General features: G+C 42.8%; 1 protein-coding gene across 1 annotated transcript; it reads left to right on the top strand.

The window, feature by feature from the left end:
• The first annotated feature begins 8,172 nt into the window (after positions 1-8,172).
• Positions 8,173-11,200, top strand: CBLN2 (cerebellin 2 precursor). The gene is made up of 3 exons (XM_059815608.1): positions 8,173-8,493; positions 10,611-10,730; positions 11,003-11,200. Exons 1-3 carry the CDS (start codon positions 8,173-8,175, stop codon positions 11,198-11,200), a joined length of 639 nt encoding a protein of 212 aa, XP_059671591.1.
• Positions 11,201-21,172: the final 9,972 nt, after the last annotated feature.

Genomic DNA, 21,172 nt, shown 5'->3' with positions numbered 1-21,172 from the left:
GCGGTGGAGCTGAAACCTACAGCAGCATGGAGCTGTAATGGAAGAGAGTATCTGTAATCCATATCAAGGATGTAAACTCCTTGGATGGATGTAAATCTTCCTGCATCCTAGACAACATTTCAACAGCCACCAGCTGCTTTGGATTTTCTCTTACGCTCATCTTAGATGAAATACCATTTTCACAGGCTGGGATCAGATTGGAAGTGTTCTTTGGACGAGGAATTCCAGTCTTCCCCATTTCAAATAAATGAAGTTATACAGCCAGAGTGGCAGCATTTTCTTAAAAATGTCTGACAGCAAATCTCACTGAAAAAGTGATATTTTGGTATGTTGGGATGTCACTATTCATGCATCCGTTGTAGTAACCTGCTAAATGTACAGACCCTTAACAGTCAACCATATGTCTACATTTGGATACATTAATTTAATTGTTGGTGAAAATAGTGAACTCTGGTGGAGGAAAAGTGAAAAAAGCTGAATGAAATACACGAGTGAGTCATCAACAGCCAGAGATCTTTTTCGTTACTTAATGAGGGAAACTAAGACTCAAATCTTTCGGGTGTCTCAAATGCCAGTAGGGTTCTCAGCAGCCGTGTGCTGAGGTAGAATGAGCATGTAAAGGTGACCATATACACCTGTTCTAATTCTCTAAAGCAATAAATAGTTGCTTGGTTGCATCACATATTTAGTTATTTTAGAAGAAAAAATAATTTTAAAAAGACTGAACCTAGCTGGTTTTGCTCCCTACTGGAATGGTTACAGCTCTGTATAATGGATAAGATTTCCAAAGCAAGTAGTGCTTTTTATATCGCTATTTTGTGAGCGTGCAACTTGAGACGACGTACAGTCCTGTTTACAGAGCAGTTGCTTTCTCAAAAAAAACTTATGGCTCTTCCAAGCAGAATCAAAAAATGAAAAAACAAAGAACTGAGAAAAAGAAATGTATGAACAAAAGAGTTATAGTTTTCTGTCTGTGTGTGTCATTAAAGAGACAGTCTTCTACAGTATTGCTTTTCAAATTTGATTTTGTATTCTGAAATGCTAAACTCAGAACTAACTAAATGAAAGCATTAATGATATGATCGTCTATCTATGCCATATATTTTTATTTCTGTGAATTGTTTTCAGAAATGTCAGAGTCTTCTCTGCTAATACAAATTATCATGCATCAGTAAAACCATGCAATTTGGTATAACTTTTTTTTCTAATTAGAACTGGAAGGCCTGCTTTGAAATCTAGCTGAATGAACTAGAGATGCTAGGTAATGCAGTTGAAGGCTGTGGCATCTCTTTGTTGTATTTCAAAGTCCCATTTTAAGATTCTCTCTTCCAAAAATAAACAGTCCGTATCTCAGTTTTAAATTGCGCATTTGTGTGACAGTGTATAGCAACATCTCACCTGCAACAAGCACGGAAATGCAAAAATATAGTTTAAAAACACTAGTTCTTCCCAACTCTCACATGGAATTAACACATAGTATCTATATGTATAAAATATTTACCTATAGTATCTAATATTTGCATAATATCTATCTATTTATTATGAGATATGCAATATCTGTAAGATATTACAAGATATATATTATATCTATAATATCTAACATACATAAACTTCAGAGAACTTTATATATACTGGCTATGATCCTGAAGGGATCTCCTGAAAGGAAACTTGGAAATGTGCTATGTTTATAGCAGCTTTTTGATTAGAAATTTCATTTAAAGGCTCCAGCCTCTGAATTCATTTGGGAGGCTCAGAGGGAAGATATTAAGTGGACGCATACATTTTTACAGGTGCAAAAGAATAAATGGAGTCTTTAATTCTGTTAGCTAGTAGTGACATTTTAAAAATATGCTTTCCTTATTTAAAAGATCAAGTTGCAAGTTTGTATGAGTGCATACCCAAAACTGAGGCACGTAAGTAATACTGAGTGTCACGTATATAAGAAATAAGTATTCATACTGGCCAAGCCTCACGTCTGGCTGGTGTTGTGGTAAACATTTCTCCCAAGCGCCTTTTTACACAAAAAAAGTTCAGTTTTTGGAAGGCACACTGGGTTGCTGTCATCATTTATCTAGTTAAAAGCTGTTCTTCTGTCAAGAAGGAATTGAGAGAATAGCAGAGCTGCTCAACATCGTTGTAGAACAGTTTGTTTTGAGGACGCACCAAATCTTGGAAACTGGACACAAGTATTGAACATGTAGCCCACATAGGTGACTGCATGCACGTTGCCTGAACATTTCTGATTAGTATATGTTTAGAAAAAACAAGCGCTCTGCACCATTTTTTTTTTGATGATGTGACATCTTCATCTCTACGCTCTCCCAAAACAAACCTGAATGGCCTGAAAATGTGTTGGTCGCAGAGCCTGGTGATAGAGTCAGAACATGATATTAGAAAAAGGGCACTACAAAATAACTTCCATCTTAAAAATTATTAATCCACTCTCCTCCTGGAGCTGAAGTTCCATGAAATGAGAGGGATTAAACAGAGTACTGTGGCATGTTGCTAAGTGCTAGCCATTTCACTGCAGCGGCTATTTGTCAAATGTATCTGGGACAGTATGTAAGGTAGTAGCATTTACAAACTTGTCTTAGAAGAGTGCATTTAAATACCCCTGCACAAGCATACGTAAGAGCTCTGGTACCACTACAGTTACACAGTATTTCACGTCTATTACATCTCTCTGGGGTGCACAAGACAGTATTTAACAATATTTTAATAAAATAATTGTCACACAAAGATTTTATTGAAGAAAAACTTTGACAATGGTTCAATAAGTTTGCACATCTGAAGAAAAAGTAGTATTGTCCAAGCAACTGTGAATGTTAACATATGACATTCAGAGATCCAATCTGATATTAAGTGGTATTAAATCAGAGCTCTATGATAAATTATATTCTTGCAATAAAAAATATTTTAATGTCTTATTGCCTTATTTTATATCATGCTTTCATTATTTATTTAATAGATCATTAGAAATTAAAGATATTTTATGAAAGAAAATAAAGTTTTATGTTCCAAAACAGGCTGCTGTCTTGGGTTGTCCTGATATTTTCACAAGAACAAATAAAATGTTCTTGAGGAATTAAACGGTTTTTCAAAGTGTAAAATCTTATGCAAATATTTCTGAAATTATATCAGACATAATATTAGATATGGAGGTGGGTCATGCAAAATCTTCCATCTATAGTCCTGACCTTCCTATGAGGGGAGGCCCTTTGCAATCGAGAACTGACACCTCAGAAGATTTGTGATGAATCTTCCTTTGCAGGAGAAAAATACAACTGCCTTGGCTGATGTGTCAAGCAGTAAGGCTCAGGAGCTAGAAAAGAAGTTTAAGAATCTCTGTGAATGAACTCTAATTTATTAAGTAATATTTTTCTGTGTTGTGTATACTTGAGAATGTTGTGCATGTTGTCAACAGAAAGTTATATATTCTTTGCCATAGCTGGTAGCTAGAAGTTAAACTGTCCCAGTGCCCTGACAGGTTAGAGAACGAACTAGTGATTTGAGTTTACAACGCATTCTTTTAGTCACAGTGACGGTCGAATTTAACACGGGCTCCTCACACAGAGGGTGGTTATGCCTTGGCTGATTTAACAACAACTTCTGGTTAATATGGAGGTCATCACCGGGTAGGTACAGAAGACTACACTTCCTCTGTCAGCAGATTAGATTCCAAAGGTATACTTGTAAAGAAAAAAGAATCAGATTTATTAAATCCCATTTGTTTACGATTTACAGTAAAATTGTTTTTTAAAGGCCACATAATCCATGAAGGCTATGTTTAGCGATTGAAATGGTACCCTATTTAATAAATGAGGACTCAGTCTTCTGCACCTTGGCTGATCATGGAAGCGTTTTTGTGTCACAAACTTGTCCTAATATTAGGGGTAGACAAATGTATGTTTCACATCAAACAAACATTTCTTCTTTCTCTGTAGTCATATACGTAACATCCAGATAATACATGCAAATATCTGTGAAATAATTTCAGCAACAGATATATAAGTATTTTCTTTTGGAAAGAAGTGTCCCATTTGTTAGGCATTAATGTAAATAATGTATGGGAAACACTTGGGAGTTGCTGATCAAGATACCTTCTGTTGATAACTTGATTTAGTTAGAGACAAAAGGCTTTTCCCCTTGAAGCTGTTGGCTTAAATGAGTTCAAGGTGAGTGCCAACTTAGAGAAGGCTACAAAGAAACGAGCAGTTTAATTCCTTGTAGAACTCCCACACCATCAAGTTCAAAATATCCCTGGTAGAAATGTTTGTATTCCTAACAGTCTTGGCAAAGTGATGAAAAACGGCATAAGCTCAATTACACACTATTCTTTTCCAACTACAACTAACTCTTTGAGCTCAAGAAAGAAGACTGCAAATACCTTATCTGCTTATTTACTTTAGAAGCTGCACTTTCTGAAGTCAATCCATAACTGAATGAACTGCATTTCCCTACATTAACAATTTCAAAATCTGTATTTTCAGCCTTGCCACTCACAAAAAAAAGGGAAGACACAGAAATAATTCCACTAGCTACATAACTCCATGAAGACTGCAGGTTTATCCCATTAAGGACAGTATCTAATTAGAAGTAATGCATGGAACTGTTTTCTAATAAGCACTGTGAAGGTCATATAATTAGATATTTTATTAGAAATAAATATTCTTATTTTGTTATTCCCCCTTTACGTTCATGCTGTACTGATTTGTACTGAGTATTCTTTTGCTAGTTAGCTGTCTGAGGAGAAGGGGGTTTCTGTATGTGTGGGATTCATTCCTTGTATTAAAAGAGAGGCAAAATTTCATCTGTTTTTCTGTGGATGCACATTGGATTTAAGGGCTTTTCAGTTCCCTTTAGTTCTTATGCTCATCTTTCTTGAAAGTAGCAGGCAGAAGTGATGACGTGCCGTCATTCCCTCACCACTGGGCTTAATGTTGTAAGTCATATAAAACAAGGAAAAAATCTTTTGGCTCTGCTTTCATTCCTTGTTTATACAACAGAGTCATAATCAATGAGTAGTCTGATCCAAAGAGAAATAATAGCAGCTCCCCAGTGTACCAGACCCATGCAAGATTGAGTGTTGATGTCTTCTGGAAGAATTTCTGTGGTCCTTTTCACTGTCTTGCAGAATAGGTGCTGCCTTACAGCCACAGACTGGTTCCTTCTCTGATTGCTGATACTTCTAATGCACTACACTTTTCAGCTTTCTACTCTTATCTCTCCATGCTTGAACTCGGGAAAAAGACCATTAAACACAGGTATTTCAGGCTTGGTATAAAATTCTCATTTGAAATAAGGAGCTATAGGTTAGGAATTCCCTGCACACTGCTTAGCTGCGATTTCAGGGCATGATTAATTTCTCAGTGCAGATCATCAGGCAGACGCCCGCAGGGTTCCTTACGTGTGCTTGAAGCAGAAGATTGAAACAGAGAAGTGCTCATTTATAAATGAGATCGTAATTTTACTATTGAGATACACCTGCAAATTTTTCTCCATATCGAAAGCTACCATTTAGATTTATACGCAGTTTTCTGACATGTTCCTTTCAGGTGCTGAAGTCTGAGTAACAGGATCTCTAGGAAAATGCCATATGCAACCAGAAGATCAATTTGCAACGGAGAGAAATGCATTGAAATGCTTTTTCAGAAAACTTCATTGCCAGAGCTTTGCCTTACCCTCCCTCGCATTGCTGCTAACCTCTCAGCAGCAGGCACACGAGCTGAGACGCACAAAACATTTGCAGCCGGTAATATCTGATGATAACCTTGACTGTGACATACATCATCATTACCGCTCCGTAAGGCAGGAGGGACCCGCGAGCGCAGCGCGCCCGGGCCCTGCAGGCAGCGAGAGGGGGCGGCCTCTCAGTTCCTCGGCCTAGCCCTCTGCCCTTTGGGATTTTCCCTCCCGCCCTTGCCGGGGTGCGACCCTCCTTCCCCGCGCCCAGTCCCCAGTGACCCCGCTGTCCAGTCCGGCCCTCCCCGCCGAGGGAGCACCGGCCCGCGCCGCCGCCAGGTGGCGCCCCGAGCCCGCTCTTGGCGCGGAGCCGCGGGCGGGGCCGGGCACGGGTCGGGGAGCGGGTCCCGGGCCGGGAGCGGGCCGGGAGCGGGCCGGGGAGCGGGCCGGGGAGCGGGCGCGGGCCAGGCAGCAGAGCCGCCCCGGGGAAGAAACGGTTCACTGAAGGGGGAGCCGCCGCCGAGAGCTGGGTGCCGGAGTGCGGGAGTGCGGGGACGGGAACGCGGCCTTTCGGGGTGCGGTGCGCACCTTCCTGCCTGAAGTGCCCCCAAAACGTGTCCTTTTCAATGACTATTATTTATTTTATTATCATCTTTATCAAAGTCTATGAATTCCAAACAGCTTCCAGTTAGCGATGCTGCGCAGTTCGGCCGCAGCAGTGGCCCGTAAGCGCTAACGTGTCGGCGGCATGTTTGTACAGGGGCGATGCCGCCCGACGGGTTTAAGCAGAAATAAGGGGGGACGAGGGGCTACGGCTTTTCCCTGCCGCCGGTGACACCCTGCGGCGGGGTGCCCCGGAGAGGCCGTCCCAGTGGGAGCCCCGCGCCCCGTCGCGGCCGTCAGGGGTGGGCCGGGGTGCGGGGCCGGGATGCGGGTCCAGGATGAGGGTGCTTGGCGGGGACAGGGGCTGGGGTGCGGGGGGTGCCGGGGCCACGCTCCCCTCCCGGCGTCTGAATCCCTGCCGGGTGCGACTGTGTGTGTGTGTGAAAGAGTGTGTGAGTGTGCGTGAAGAGGGGAGGAGGGAGGAAGTGGGGTGGTGGTGGTAGCGGCTGGCGGGGGGGGGGATTATTGGCAATGGGCGGGAGAGAAAGAGGCGACTCCTGTTTCCTTTTCTTTCTGCCAGCGCAATCTCGGCTCATTTTCTCTAAGCAATACAAGTTCACGGACGAGCTACCTAACCAGCCCTCCTCTCCCGTCATGGACCTCCCAGGTAAAAAGGCCGTTCCCTTCCCTGCCGGCTGTTCCTTTTGCAAAATACGATTTTAAATGATAGCAATAACAAGATGCGGGGTTAGGGCAGCGGTAGAGGTGTCTCGGGGGAAGTGTAGGGGGGACTTCCCAGCAGCGAGATCTCAGTGTGTTCTGGTGAGCGGGGAAAACTGAGATGCAACTTCCCAGGGAGACGCCGGGTGAGGTTTTGCCTCTTGCGATGTGTGAGCATGCCGGGGTAGCAGCTGGGGGATGTCTGCTTCCTTCTCGAGAGTTTAGGGAGCCGCCGAGATCGGCGGCAGGTGGGGTAGCCTGGCCTGGGGGACAAAGCATCGGGAAGTACAAGCCGGTGCCCGAGCGCAGCAGCCCCCGGGCGGGGAGGAGGGCGGCGGCGGCGGCGGCTCCCAGAGCCCGGCCGGGGCAGCGCCGCGGCGGGGACGCGGGCTCCGGGGCGCCCCGGCCCCCTCGAATCCTAGGGCTGGCGGGGCAGCTCCAGCGAGGGGGAGAAGGGGCATTAACAACAAGAATGATAATAAAATCTCCCTCCGGGGCGCTAGGAGACCGACATAAACCCGGCTCGCAGATGTAGTAAGAAGTGGGGCCGTGGGAACCAGCCGGGTTTTGGAGCCCCCGTCGGCTGTGGGGATGGAAAGGGACTGCCCGAGGCGCCCCCGGGGTGCTCCACCGTGGGTTGAGGGACGAAATCCGCCGCGCTGCCCCCCTCCCTCCTCTAAGTACGGCTGGGGCTGCGGGACCCCCCGCTGCCGGGGGACGGGAGAAAGAGAAGACGCGAGGCGACGCCTGGGAGCGAGGTCTCTCCCAGACCTGTTGTTGCGGCTGGGCCGCCCGGGGCGGGGAGGGGGGAGCCCGCGCCAGCGGGGTGCTGCCGGGCGGCGTGGTGCCCGGCTCCTGCCTGCCCGCTTCTCTTCTTCACTGCCGACTTTGCCCTTGCCAGGCTGCTGCGCGCTGCCCGCCCTCTGAGGAGGCTCCTTCGCCCGGCGCGGAGGAGGAGGAGGAGGAGGAGGAGGAGAAGGGGGGAAGGCGCGGCCCCAGCCGCCGCTGCCCAGCCGCCGTCCCGCAGAGCGCTGGCCGTAGGGCGCCGCGGCGGCAGCAGGCGCGCAGCCCCCTCCGCCTCCCCGCGGCCGCCCGCCCGCGGCGGCGGCGGCGCGGGGCGCCCGCATGGCGGCGGCCAGCCGAAGCGGCGGCGGTCCGGCGCTGGGCATGGGGCGGCGGCGGCGGGGGGCGCTGCCGGAGCCGGCGGGCGGCTGCTGCTGCTGCCTGGCGGCGGCGCTGCCGCTGCTGCTGCTGCTGCTGCCCGCCGGGTGCCCGGTGCGGGCGCAGAACGACACGGAGCCCATCGTCCTGGAGGGGAAGTGCCTGGTGGTGTGCGACTCCAGCCCCTCGGCCGACGGCGCCATCACCTCCTCCCTGGGGATCTCAGTGCGCTCGGGCAGCGCCAAGGTGGCCTTCTCGGCCACCCGCAGCACCAACCACGAGCCCTCCGAGATGAGCAACCGCACCATGACCATCTACTTCGACCAGGTCAGCCGCCGCCTGCTTTGCCTTCGCTTCCCGCCACCCCCGTGCCGGCCGGCCCCTCGCCTCCCTGCGCGGGCATCCCCGCCCCGAGCCCCCGTGACTGCGCGCTTATTTTCGTTCTTGCTCCCCTTCCGTCTTTTCATCCTGAGCCACCCGCTCAATAGCAATTTTACAGCTCGATTCCCCAGAAAGAGTTTGGGAAGTTCTTCTAGGTGGCTGCGGGGCTTTCCTGGGGTGGTGGTGGCGTGGGAAGGGGGGACGCTGACTTCTTGCCCGGTCCCATCGCTCGTACGGCGGGGGCTTTAACGTGTGAGTTTGCGCCGCGGACGCTTGCGGGGGCGCCTGGCGGCCGAGGATTGCCCCGGGCAGTCAGGGACCACCCGGGGGAAGGGTGCGCATCCCCCGTTCGGTGCTCCGTCGGAAATGCTGATTTTCAGGGCAAGGGGAGGACAGAGGTTTACCGATGGGGAGTCGCCGGGTCTGCCCGTTCCGAGCGCATTTGGCAATGTTACAGCATCTCTCAGGAGGCGGGAGGGCTGAGGAAGAAGAGGGTGTTTCCCGCGTTATCAAACGAGGCGAGCGATGTCTCCGGTGGGTTATAACGGAGCGGTGTTACCCTGCACGGCATACGCCGGGCAGAGCAGCGGACAGCCCGGCCTGGTCGTCCCGCCCCTTCCCCGCTGCACTGCTTGCCTCCCGGAGCCCGTGCCCCATCCTTCCACTTGATTTTTGAGATGAAATTTACTTTTTTTCTACCGGCTCTGACTCCTGAAGTAGTATTGCAGAGTCAGCGAAAATTAGCACACGCGAACTGTTTTCTCTGGGTTTTGTTTTTTTTTTTTTTTCACCTGTCTGTCCGCCTGTCATTCAGCTGTCTACCTGTCCCTCCTAATGAGTTTGCACAGCTGTTCCTCGCTTACAAGACCTCATAAAGTCAGATCAGTAGAGGTAAAAAAAAAAAGAGCTTGCTTCATGTATAGCGTATTTTAGACGCTTTACCCCACAGTGCTCAGTTCTCAGGAGTTTGAAGACGTTCCTCCCTCAGTGCTCCCACAATAGCGGATTCATTTTTTTCTCTTCTTGGAAACAATAGGGTTTGGCTATTTGGGAGGAAAGGCTCGGGATTTGGGGGGGTTTGTTTTGTTTTTGTTTCCTCCTTCTTTGTACTTTTCTTCATTGAAACAGAGGCTGTAGCCGGCAAAGCTGAGCGTGGCCGGGGTCCCCGGGGGCGGGCGCGGCGGAGCAGCCGGCTCGGGCTCACCCCCTCGCCGCACGGCATCGCCTCGGACCCGCGGGTTTTTCTCCCCTCGTTACCAGTGCCTTTTGCGCCAAATCAGGCTGCCCGTCGCTGGAGCCTGGAAAGGGAGCGAGCGGATGAGCCGGGGCCAGATCCCTGTCATATCGGCGGGCTCCGCACCGACAGCCTCTGCGGGGGCAGGATGTGGCCGCCGCTTCCGAGTGAGGCTTCGCACATCTGCCGGAGGGCTCAATTCTTTCTCTTTTTCTTTGTTTCAAAAGAGATTGAAATATATAACAAATTAAGATTGTTGTCGGGGAGAAGGAGCAGGCCCACCCCAGCCGCCTGAGGAGCATGCAGGCCAGGCGGCACAGCCCTCCAGAGGGAGAGGCATGAGCTGGCAGATGTTGCTGTTGCTGAGCATCCTCTTTCCTCCTTTGCCCCTCTCTGCAGTACGATTTTAGTTCTATACCCGATTAAACATAAAACGAGGGTTTTTTTCCTCGCTTCTTTCCCCTCCCTCCTTTCCTTCCCTCTGCACACACACCCACCCACCCCTGCTTCTGCCACCTTTGCTTTATTGACAGTGCAGCACGGACATTTGCACTTCATCTAACAGGCTTTGGAGATCATTTTTGCGTAACTAAATCGTTTTGTGAACTGTGATGCTTTTTAAATGTCTCTGTAACTTGGCTCCTTTCCCCTGCAGTGCAGTTTTAATTGTGCTGGAAATGCCATTTCGACTTTATATCGGCTTTATATTGGTCATCGAGCTCATGTCAGATTTTCACTGGTGCTTTTATAAGGTGTGGTCTGATTTCTCTCTTTCTCTCTCCTTTTTTTTTTGCTTTGTTTTGTTTTGTTTTGTTTGTTTACTTTCCAGGTATTAGTTAATATTGGCAACCATTTTGATCTTGCTTCCAGTATATTTGTAGCACCAAGAAAAGGGATATATAGTTTCAGTTTCCACGTGGTCAAGGTCTATAACAGACAAACCATCCAGGTGGGTTGCAATCTAAAGAAGATGCTGTCTTTCCTTTTTTTTTCAAATGCTCATTTCTAGACACTAAGGTGCATTTACAAATCCAGCAAGTGAAGAACGAGACTGTAGGTTATTCTAGTTAAAGGGGTCTGTATGCATGACAGAAATCACGCATTGCCTTAGCTTAATTCAGCCCTGTTTCTAACCTGCGAAAAAGTTTAGTGATGTGCGCAGGGGAAAAAATAATTGAGAGTATTGAGAAAGCTCAGATTTTCTCTCTTTGCACTTTTTAGGTAAGTTTAATGCAAAACGGCTACCCAGTGATTTCAGCTTTTGCAGGGGATCAGGACGTCACCAGAGAAGCAGCCAGCAATGGGGTCTTGCTCCACATGGAAAGAGAAGACAAAGTACATCTCAAACTGGAAAGGGGTAACCTCATGGGAGGGTGGAAATATTCAACCTTTTCCGGCTTCTTAGTCTTTCCACTATAAAAGAAGCCCAAAAAGGAGACAAAACCATGAGCCAGAGCAAGGATTCAATCCTTAACGACACCCTGAACTTGGCAGCACATGACAATATTTCCAGTCACCCCGTCAGACTGTCACAGTAGAAGAATGATAACCTTCTAAACGCCAACATTTGCTTTGAATATTGACAATTCCTCGGGAACCTGCGCCTCTGATTAGTTTTAGACGACAGTGATCTTTAGGAGAAATGAAATTATCGACCTGAGCAATTTGTACCTGTGATTGTAAAGTCAATTTCGGATTTTATTGTTGGGATCATTGACTTTCTTATTCTTTATTTTTTTCCTCTCTTTCATTTTTTCCTTTATTTCTTTCTCTTCTTGTTGTCCCAATGAGACAAACAACTTGGACCACAGAATCGCTTTGTCAAAGGCTCACTCCAGAGCAGAAGAATGAAGCGTTCAGCCCAATGAGGTGTTCTTTCCATGCTTTATTTCTTTGTGTTGTATAGCCTTAAGGAAAAAAGAAAAAAAAAAAAAGAAAAAAAAAAGGAAAAAAAAAAAGAATGGCTTCAGTCTCAGTCCTGTGTTTTTCCGGGGGAGGGGGATTCTGGACATTACTGTGTCAAGAAGTGCTTTATCCAGTGAAGCAAAATTTGCACGATTGCAACCTTATTTGTTTTGTGTTGTTCGTGTTTTTCATCAGCATTTTCTTTTTCCTGATTTTTGTTTGTGTGTGCTAAAAATGTAAGCTAGATTGATCAATAAGGCAAAACAAAGCACAGATATACCCTGTAGCTCTAAGTAAAGTTAACCAGTGAACAATTCTGTCTGCACTTTCCAGCTGATCTTTATAGACCTATTTAGAGAGAGAGAAAGAGAAAGAAAGAGTGAGAGAGCTACATGATCCTTCAATTACAATCTGGAAACCGGTAAAGGAACTGACATTTCTGAATTGTCCTGACATTTCTAGAAGCAACAATGGAGGCTTTGAATATCTTCTCTGACCATACCCTAAAATATATCCTTTCTTTGCATTACCGAGCATATTTTGAGTGCTTTTCTCTGATATTTATTTGACGTATTTGTTCACTAATGCTTGAGTACACATTGTGGGAGCATGGAGAGATGGCAGATCAAACTCTTCCTCTTCTAAATTAAATAAAACCATCTCCACTTGACCTGTCCGTGGCAGGTATCGGAGGAGTTGCCACTAGCATCTTTGACAGCCTCTGGGAGAGATCCTCAACGGATCAGCAAATGCACCAGAAGTTGGACGGGTGCTGTGCATTTATTAGCTGTGTGCGCTCTTCCCAATACAAATGTCCTCAGAGTTCTGGGGGTGGACTGACATAAATATTGGAGGTTAGGAAAAGTTATTATCCCAACTGACAAGAGGTAAAATATCAGGCTAATGTCAATTGCATCCTTTGCCTCATTCTCAATAAACAGATCCTGTTTCTTCACTTTTTTTTATGAAGGTTGGTGTATTAGACAGTGTGCTGAGGAAAATCTTGCTTGAGGAGATCCAGGAGGAATTTTTATATTATTTTATATGATTTTTATCTTCCTTTATTTATTTGGAAATATTTCATCTTGCTATTAATCCCACAAGGGTGGATGTGTATAAGAATTTATTTTTGTCAAATTTACTCCTCTGCCACAAACAAATATAATGCAAAGGCATTTGCAGCAAATCGGTGGTAGCTATGTTGTATTTCAAAATTATGGTGGACGTGTCATTTTCATTGTAAATTTATCATTAAATAGACAAAGTCAATTAAAGTCATATATTCTTAAAAAAAACCCTATCTGTGTTGCTTATGATACCTCAGATGACTAAAACGTAAGCCAATTTAATATTTAGTATTTTTGTGTGTTTTCACCATTGATGCTGTTTGTTTGCTTTGGTGTTTCACTTTGCCAGTTACTGAATGAATGCATTTCAGGTTTGTTTTTTAATGGGTTGCATTTTCTAGTTCCCCCTTGTGCATTGGTATGACTGCAATGTATCTTGTTGCAAAATATCACAGGGCTATGTTTAAATACATGAAATAAAACCTGAGTTAGCAGCAACCTTTTTCTGTTAAAATACAAATGTAGTTATGAAAATAGTTGTCCCAATGGTAGATATTGTAAAACTGCTTTTAAATCTAAGTTTTTGTTTTTAAAACTTGATCACATCTCTCAAGAAAATAGACACTGAAGTAGGTTTAAGGTCCCAAGTTTTCAGTTTCCGTTACATTTCCAGTCTTATTTTGAAATTCTGCCTACCATAATCACTTTCAGTTGTCCCATTTATTTCAGTTCATCTGGCTTGAATAAGGCAATGACATCTCAGTTCTGGCTCTCTTCTAAGCCAAATGAGGCCAATGACAAGGTTTTCCTTGGATGTATTCTTGGAAATTTCTTAAGCCACTGAAGCTGCAGAATCTGCATATCCCACTTCATGTATTCTAGTTCAGTAATTTTGACCATGCTTATTTTATAAAACTAAATATGCGTATATGATAACCAATATTCTTCCTAATTTAAAGAAGGTCTCTAATATACTGCCTCTCTCCTTCTTGTGTGTCCTTCATGCTGAGCTACAGAGTTAGGACTGTTATATAAACAGTTAAATTAAATGGGCAGTAAATTCTTACTGTACACTAATTACAATCACGGTGCTTTTTCATTTTAATGTTCTTTGGAATATTTATTCCCTTTCCCCTTTTGCTTAATTTTGTATCTGAGTTTGAGAATGTGCAATCGACTTGTCATTGGAAACAGCAGACATTTTGATATATGTATAAGGTGTGGATATCGTGATATATTTTATGCTAAAGGGGGAAAACGTACAACAGCAGCACTGTAGAATGCAACAAGAAATATGTGAAACCACATAAAAGGAGCCTCCCAGCACATTAAGAGTAAGCTTATCTAAAGTAATTTATATAAAAAAAATGATTGGGTAACATTCAGAGTTGATGTAAATTTAATGTAGATGGGCACCATAAGAGTTAAGAAGTATAAAACAAACATGGTAGTGAAGCAGGCCAATGACACAACAATGGCTCTGGTTCCTGTGGGAGTAAGAACAGAATATTCCTTCGAACAACTTTCAAACTTTCTCATTAGCTGCTGTGTAACAATCCTAAGATATTCCAATGAAAACACCATCTGTTTGACTGTTTCCCTTACAGGGAACAATCTTCACCTGGGTGTTTTTGGGAACCACTGTTTCAGTGTTTCTTCAACGTACTTTTGGCAGGGTAGAAACTGGGCCCTGTATTAGGGATAATAAAAACTCATCATATACTTCGTTGCCTTCCTCTAGGTTTTTGAGCTTTATATCCACAGTTTGAACATGGTCTTGCAAAAACCTGTGTGCTCTTACCTCCCCCTGAGGCAGTGGGTGTGATGGATATGCAGTGTCTCTCATTACTGGTCAGCATCTTGCAAGCTGGATTTGTTTATTTTGGGTGGGAGGAGGAGAGAGACAGACACGAAACTACGGGGTCGTTTAGAAGTTACGTTGTGTTTGTTGGCTGTGACTTTAACTTTTAAAAAGAACATTTTGGTTTTATTGACCAAATTTGTATCTTGGACAATCTGTCAAAGTAGAAGAGAGGCTAAAAGGGCTTGTTTACTGATGGAGTTATTCAGAAATTGCTGAAAATGGTTTCATGTCCTTCTAATGTGACATTCATTTTTGGAATAGGCAGGGTCACAGGTAGCATTGTTTAAAAATAGCTGTTATAATTAATAGTCTGCTTCAATCCAGGATAACGTCCTAGTGTTAACAAGCACTCAAAAATTGGTGTCATCAATATACTTCATAATTTTCATGGGTAATGACTTGTCAGCTAAAGTCCATTAAACAGTTATACATAACTAAAGAAAAACTATTGATTGACCTGTTTTTATTTATTGTTGAAAGGCCAAGGAATGTCTTTGAGGCAATGCATAGTTTCAAGATTTGGAACCACACACTGTCTTGAACAATTGTTTCAGGATCATGTTTGATGAGATGAGTCATGCTCATTTTCAATCATGGTGATAAATAATAATGATTCACTGTAAAATACCCATTTTTTTAATAGAGCAGATTCTTTTATTTGACTTGTCTTCATCTGTCAGAACACTCAAAACAGAACTTTATGATTCCTGGCCACCTGTTAACTAGATCACACTAACAGGTTATAAACTCCTGAGAATTACTGGTATTCATCGTGACTGTAGTTAGACACAGACTAGGTGGCTGGGCAAATGATAGGCAAACTTTTTGATCAGATGCTTATATAATCAAGTATCAGCAAAATTCAAGTGCTCCACAGTAAAATAAATATATTGTCATTTCAATGAAGAAGCTAATCCTGCTTGTTTTACTTACTTCAGTGAAGTCCATTCCTCTGTAGAGGAGCTTATGAAAAACATCAATAGTATTTGGCCTGAATTGTAGGGTTTGGATTTTGGTCATAATCTACTATTGCTTTTACTTTAAAAATCAGTGACAATAACCAGTGCAAACCCTTAGTTAACACAATAATCATTCTTCAGTTTACATGTATTTCAACAGTAATCATAATTCTGATAATGTAATCAAAATCCTACAAATAGAATTTGAATACATGTTTCAAGTCCATTCTCAAAACAGTTCACGATCTTAGCCAACATAATCATGATCTTTTTTCTTATTATCCATTATCAATAAAATCCAAAGACCACTAATTGTATTTTATATTTTTTGAGTGTAATAATGAAAATACACTTCACATACCAAGTGTATCTAATATACCTCATTTCTTCCTAGGTAATACACATTAAAGTGTTTTGTGAATATACTCAGCTATTCATCAGCAAAATAAAGGTGCCTAACTTGCTGGATCTCTGCAGATGATGTACCACAGATAATATAAATAATGGCCTAGCAGACATGGAGAAGCAAATAATAAGTACTTTTATGAATTCTGCATTAAAAAAAAAATCTGCATAGACAGAAATTCAGGTCGTATTGACAAATGCTCCAAAACTCAGGAACTATCAAAGTTAAGTTTTCAAACTAATGTTACTGACTGATACTACTTCCATTGTAATAATGAAGTGTTATTTTTACTCTGGAAATCTAAAAAAGAATTTAAATTATTTTGTGAGATCACCTGTATTAAAAGAAAGACTCTTGTTCAGAGTATTGGTATAATGACTCAACAGAAACATAAGTTAATCAATTAGTAATTAGTAGTTATTATGTAACATTCTCATTATACCTGATATATTTCAATTAATTGAAACTACTTCTTTGACATGCTTTTATTTCTCTGTGTGTGAATATACACACAAATGCATACGTGTATATATATGTACACATGCACGTAAAACATTTTTAGCTATAAATGGATGGACAGAGAGCTGACTTTTTCATATATAGTTTGGCCTTCCTTTTTCTGAAGCATTACCCCAACAAATTAATTGTTATTTTATTTATTGTCATTCTAAACCTAAAACTGTTTATCTTTGCTTACATTCAAAAGTACACAGAGTAATAGTAAATGGCAGTATACTTTTCAGTGTTGAGAGCTGCCATAGTTTAGGTAATATTAGGGTAAAGTGAAGAATAGAGTTATTAATAAAAGACTATCGTTGCCTCAAGTTCTGTTGAAAGCTTTTGTGATGAGTGAACCTATAGTGCTGTGTGGGAATTGCTTCAAAACATCGGACAGGGAGGTATCACAGCCTAGAGGTTCAGTTTGTCCTTCTGTTGACACTGGATGGGAAACCTGTAGTATATATTATAACTGAAAGAGAAAATATGTCCCTATACTTAGTTGTTTAGCAACTATAATCCTTATACACTGACTTAATTTTGCTTGTGTAACTGTTTTCTGTATAGAGATGCATTATATTGTCACATATCAGAACTAAGAATACAGTGACTTCAGTGAATAAAGGATAAAGGGTTTTCCAACTTTGTTCACTAGGAGAAATAACCTAGCACAGAATTTATGTTGCTCCTACAGGCTTTTGTGCCAGAGAAAATATGTAAGAAATTATTTTAAAAAGAATCTTTCAAGTTCTCTTAAATTACTTATCATTACCAACAGCAGAATTTTCTCAGCCCTGTTCAAAAAAATAGTGTGACTGGGATTATTTTAGGATGGAGTTTAAATGGATATAGCTAGACTGTCTAACAGCTGGCTTCTTCGCTGTCCTAACTTTTCTGGAGAGCTATGTGTTCTCATTAGACTTTATAATCTCTTTAGATACAACTGTCCCTTAATCCTGACTGTCTAGTAAAACTAGTCTTCCCTAATTACTTCACCTGGGTAGCAAAAGCATCCATTTTTCTTCTTCTTTGCAATGATTTCTATTGTTTTCGTATACTACATGGACTGTGCTGGAACCTATCCAGTAGAGGAAAGGAGATTCCCACTGCACTTGCTTCTCGAAGACACATTTCTCTTCTCCTGCCCTCTCTTACCCATTCATTTATATTTCAAAGGCTCCTGATGCTGAAATTTTTAAGAGTATTTTTTAAAATAATGCTTTTCCATTCAGCTTCTCATACATAACTGTATGAAACATTGTTAATGCAAAATGAGGACAGCTTTAGTTGGCTGCTCACAAGTTATCTCATCCCTCAGTTCTGCAGCCAGAACTCTCAGATAGGAAAACCCAGCCTAGTTAAGAAAAAATAGAAATCTAAATAAATTAAAAAAAAAAAAAAAAGTGGGAAATTGGTCTGTATATGAATCAGTGATTTCTGGTAAATGTTCTCATCCCATTCATTCTGTTCTCGCAGAGAGCATGATTTGCAAGTGACGTGGTACCTCTCTGTGTTCTTAAATCCATTTAAAATATCCCTATGAACAGAGATACTAGGAAAGTCCCCTTTTTCTTTTACAGCCTGTTTAGAAAATACAGACCCTCTCATATAGGTGTTAGGGCATTGGTCAAAAGTGAGAAACCAAATTTTCAAGTACCTGAGTGATCTTTTAACATGAACACCTTGTGAAAGAAAGAACAGTCTGCAGGGATCAGAGGGGAAAGGAAGAAACCCTCCTAACAAACGGAAAGGTCACTAACTATTCTTTGCACACATACTATCCTCAAAAGCATATGGGTACACGTACACAGGTACATGTGTGAACCATGGCTATAAGTGAAAAACATTTGCATGTAAAACAGTTACCCAGAGTTCTAATTTTGATGTAATTAACAAAATTACATGAAAATGTGTGTGTAATTTAGGTGGGGTTAAACATGCACATGTGATTAGTGATTGTACCAAACTCTTCATAAGGACAGAGGCTCAATACAGATATATTACACAGTGTATTCCACTCAAGCGTGGAATGATGCACTATGTAACAAGTATCTAAGCTACTCCTGAGCAAACTTTACAAAATTATCTTTACAGAGCTATGGAAGTCAGAGATCAGAGTGCAGCTAATATATTTCAGACCAATTGGCACATTATAAAAAATTAGATAAAATTTTTGGTATTTTTCCCTTCCCCTCAGTCAAGAAGTAGCTTACCTCCTGAAAAGAAAAATGGAACCCACATACCCTATATAGCATGATCTAATTTTTACTAGGAGTAAAAAGAGCCTTGCGTATTTGCCTCCATGTCCAGATCCTCTTTAAGACATTTGCTTGTCACAAGCTTTTTACCAGTGTATAATGTATTTCAGAGCTTCATAGGTTATGTCTGAAATAAATGATTGAAAGTTGATTTGCAAGTGTATTTTAGCATGTTAAACCCATAAGCAGCAGGCTTTCTTACCATGCTACTGATTGTCACATTTACTGTAAATAAGGCTTAAAGTGTCTACATCATGCTTAGAAAGAGCCAGGCTCAGGATATCTATTGGGTATAGGCTGTACTGCTGTACTCTATCCATGCCCAAGACAGTCAGGTGCAGTGAAAGACAACTTCAGGCAACATTTAATTGGCATGGCAAAGTACAGACAGTATCTCAAGAGTACTCTGGTGCTGGACCAAAGATTGCAAATCAGTGTATGTTTTCTTGTAAACAGTATACATGGTGAATGATTCTGGACTGGAAAAGAAGTTCCCAGCTATATACAGCTGCCCAATAATATAGATTTAATGATCTATCAAAAAAATCTCCATAGGATCTTGGGCAACTTACCATCTTGATGTTCCTGTACAGGACTTACTTCTCAGTGTCACTGCCTTTCCTGTACTGGGAAACAAAAATGGGGCAAGATATTCCAGATGTGGTCACAAATGCCAAATATAGAGGAACCTTATCTGCTGGCTGCGTTCTTGCTAATACCTCCAACTATGCAATAAACCTTTATTGCTGCAAGGCTTCACTACTGACTGTTACCCCAGGATCTCAATTTTTTTTTCTGCAAAACTTATTTCTAAGTTGCCCCAGACAATACTGCTGCATGTGGATATTTCATCCCAAGTTTAGGATTTTCTACTTTGTTGAATTTCATGAGTTTCTGTCAGCCCAGTCTGTCAAAGCCCCACTGAACAGCAGCCCTGTTGTTTAGCAAATCAAATTCTTCCTCTAAATTTGGTTTCATCCACAGACTTGCTGAAGGTGCATTTTGCCCTGTCATCCAGGTGGCTAATGAAGATATTAAATGGTAGCAACCCTAGTACTCACCTGTGAGGAAAGCCTCTAGTAACCATCTGGCAAATGGATTTCAAACTTCTACTCATTACCCTTTGAGCCTCCCAATCCAACCAGTTTTCCATCTACCTTGTAGTCTACGCATACAGTCCATATCTCTTTAGCTTGGCTACAAAGATATAATGAGCGACCATGTCAAAAGTCATGATAAAATCAAGGTAAATAGCATCCCCTGTTCACCAAGCCAGTCATCAGAGAGGGCAATCAGGCCGGTTAGGCATGATTTTCCCTTTGTAAATCCATTGTGGTTGTTTCCATTCATCTTCTGGTCATTCATGTGCCTATGAATGACTTTCACATGCAGATTTTCTCCATAATCTTCCAGGAGACTGAAGTGAGGCTGACCAGCCTCTAATGTCCCAGATCCTCTTTCTCGCTATTCTTGAAGAGTGATGTGACTCTTCCCATTCTCTAGTCACTAGGGACCTTTCCTGGTGACCATTTTTGAAAGGTCACTTTGGCCAAGCTCCCCCGTCGACATCAGATGTATCTCATGTGGTCTCATGAACTGCTGTATAACAAATTTCTTTGCTCACTTGACACTTAACTAATCTTTCCCTACCATAGGCGGTACATCAGTCTCCCAGACTCTTCTGCCACTAGGCACAGAGACCTGGAAAGCTGAAGGGCATACCTTACCAGTAAAGACCTTTGCAAATAAAGCTTTCAACACTGCAATCCCTTCCATATCCTCATCACGAGATCGCCTAGTCTTCTGTCAGTATACTTACAGAGGTCTTTATTTTTGCCATTCACATTCCTTGCCAAATTCAATTGCAGCAGAGTTTTAGCTTTCCTAATTCTGTGCTCAATCAATATTTTTAATCTTCTTCCTGATTGCAAGGCTTCTTTCATTCATCTAAAGACGGCTGCATCTTATTTTGCCTCTTGATCAGGAGATCTGTAGCAGAAGCCCATCACAAGAGCTTCCTCATTAGCGTCCCTTTGATCCTGACCTATAAACTCTCAACTGACTTGTGGACCATTTCATGGCAAAGCTCCACGCATTCACGTTGCTCTTCTGTATAGACCATAATCTCTCTTCCTCCCATTCCCAACCTGTGCTTCCTAAAGAACCTCCACCCATTATAGTGCTCCAGTCATGTGAACTATCCCACCATGCTTCTGCTACCCTGCAACAGCTCACAACTTCTAATTCCTCTATTTTTTTTTCTGATGCTGGAGGAGTTCATGTCCAGGCACTTGAGATAGGTCCCCGGTTGTGCTGTTTTCTTAGGAAATTTGTGAGAACCTTCTTTATTGTGTTGTCACCCAGACTCCTTGTCCCCTATTGTTAACTTCTCTCAGGCTTTGGTCTTCATTCCTTGAAAAATCTTGTTTAGAGG

Source organism: Gavia stellata, chromosome 3 (genome assembly GCF_030936135.1).
Source record: "Gavia stellata isolate bGavSte3 chromosome 3, bGavSte3.hap2, whole genome shotgun sequence".
Taxonomy (NCBI): Eukaryota; Metazoa; Chordata; class Aves; order Gaviiformes; family Gaviidae; genus Gavia; species Gavia stellata.
The sequence above is the reverse complement of the archived record's forward strand: the minus strand, read 5'-3'. Positions and strand labels throughout refer to the sequence as shown.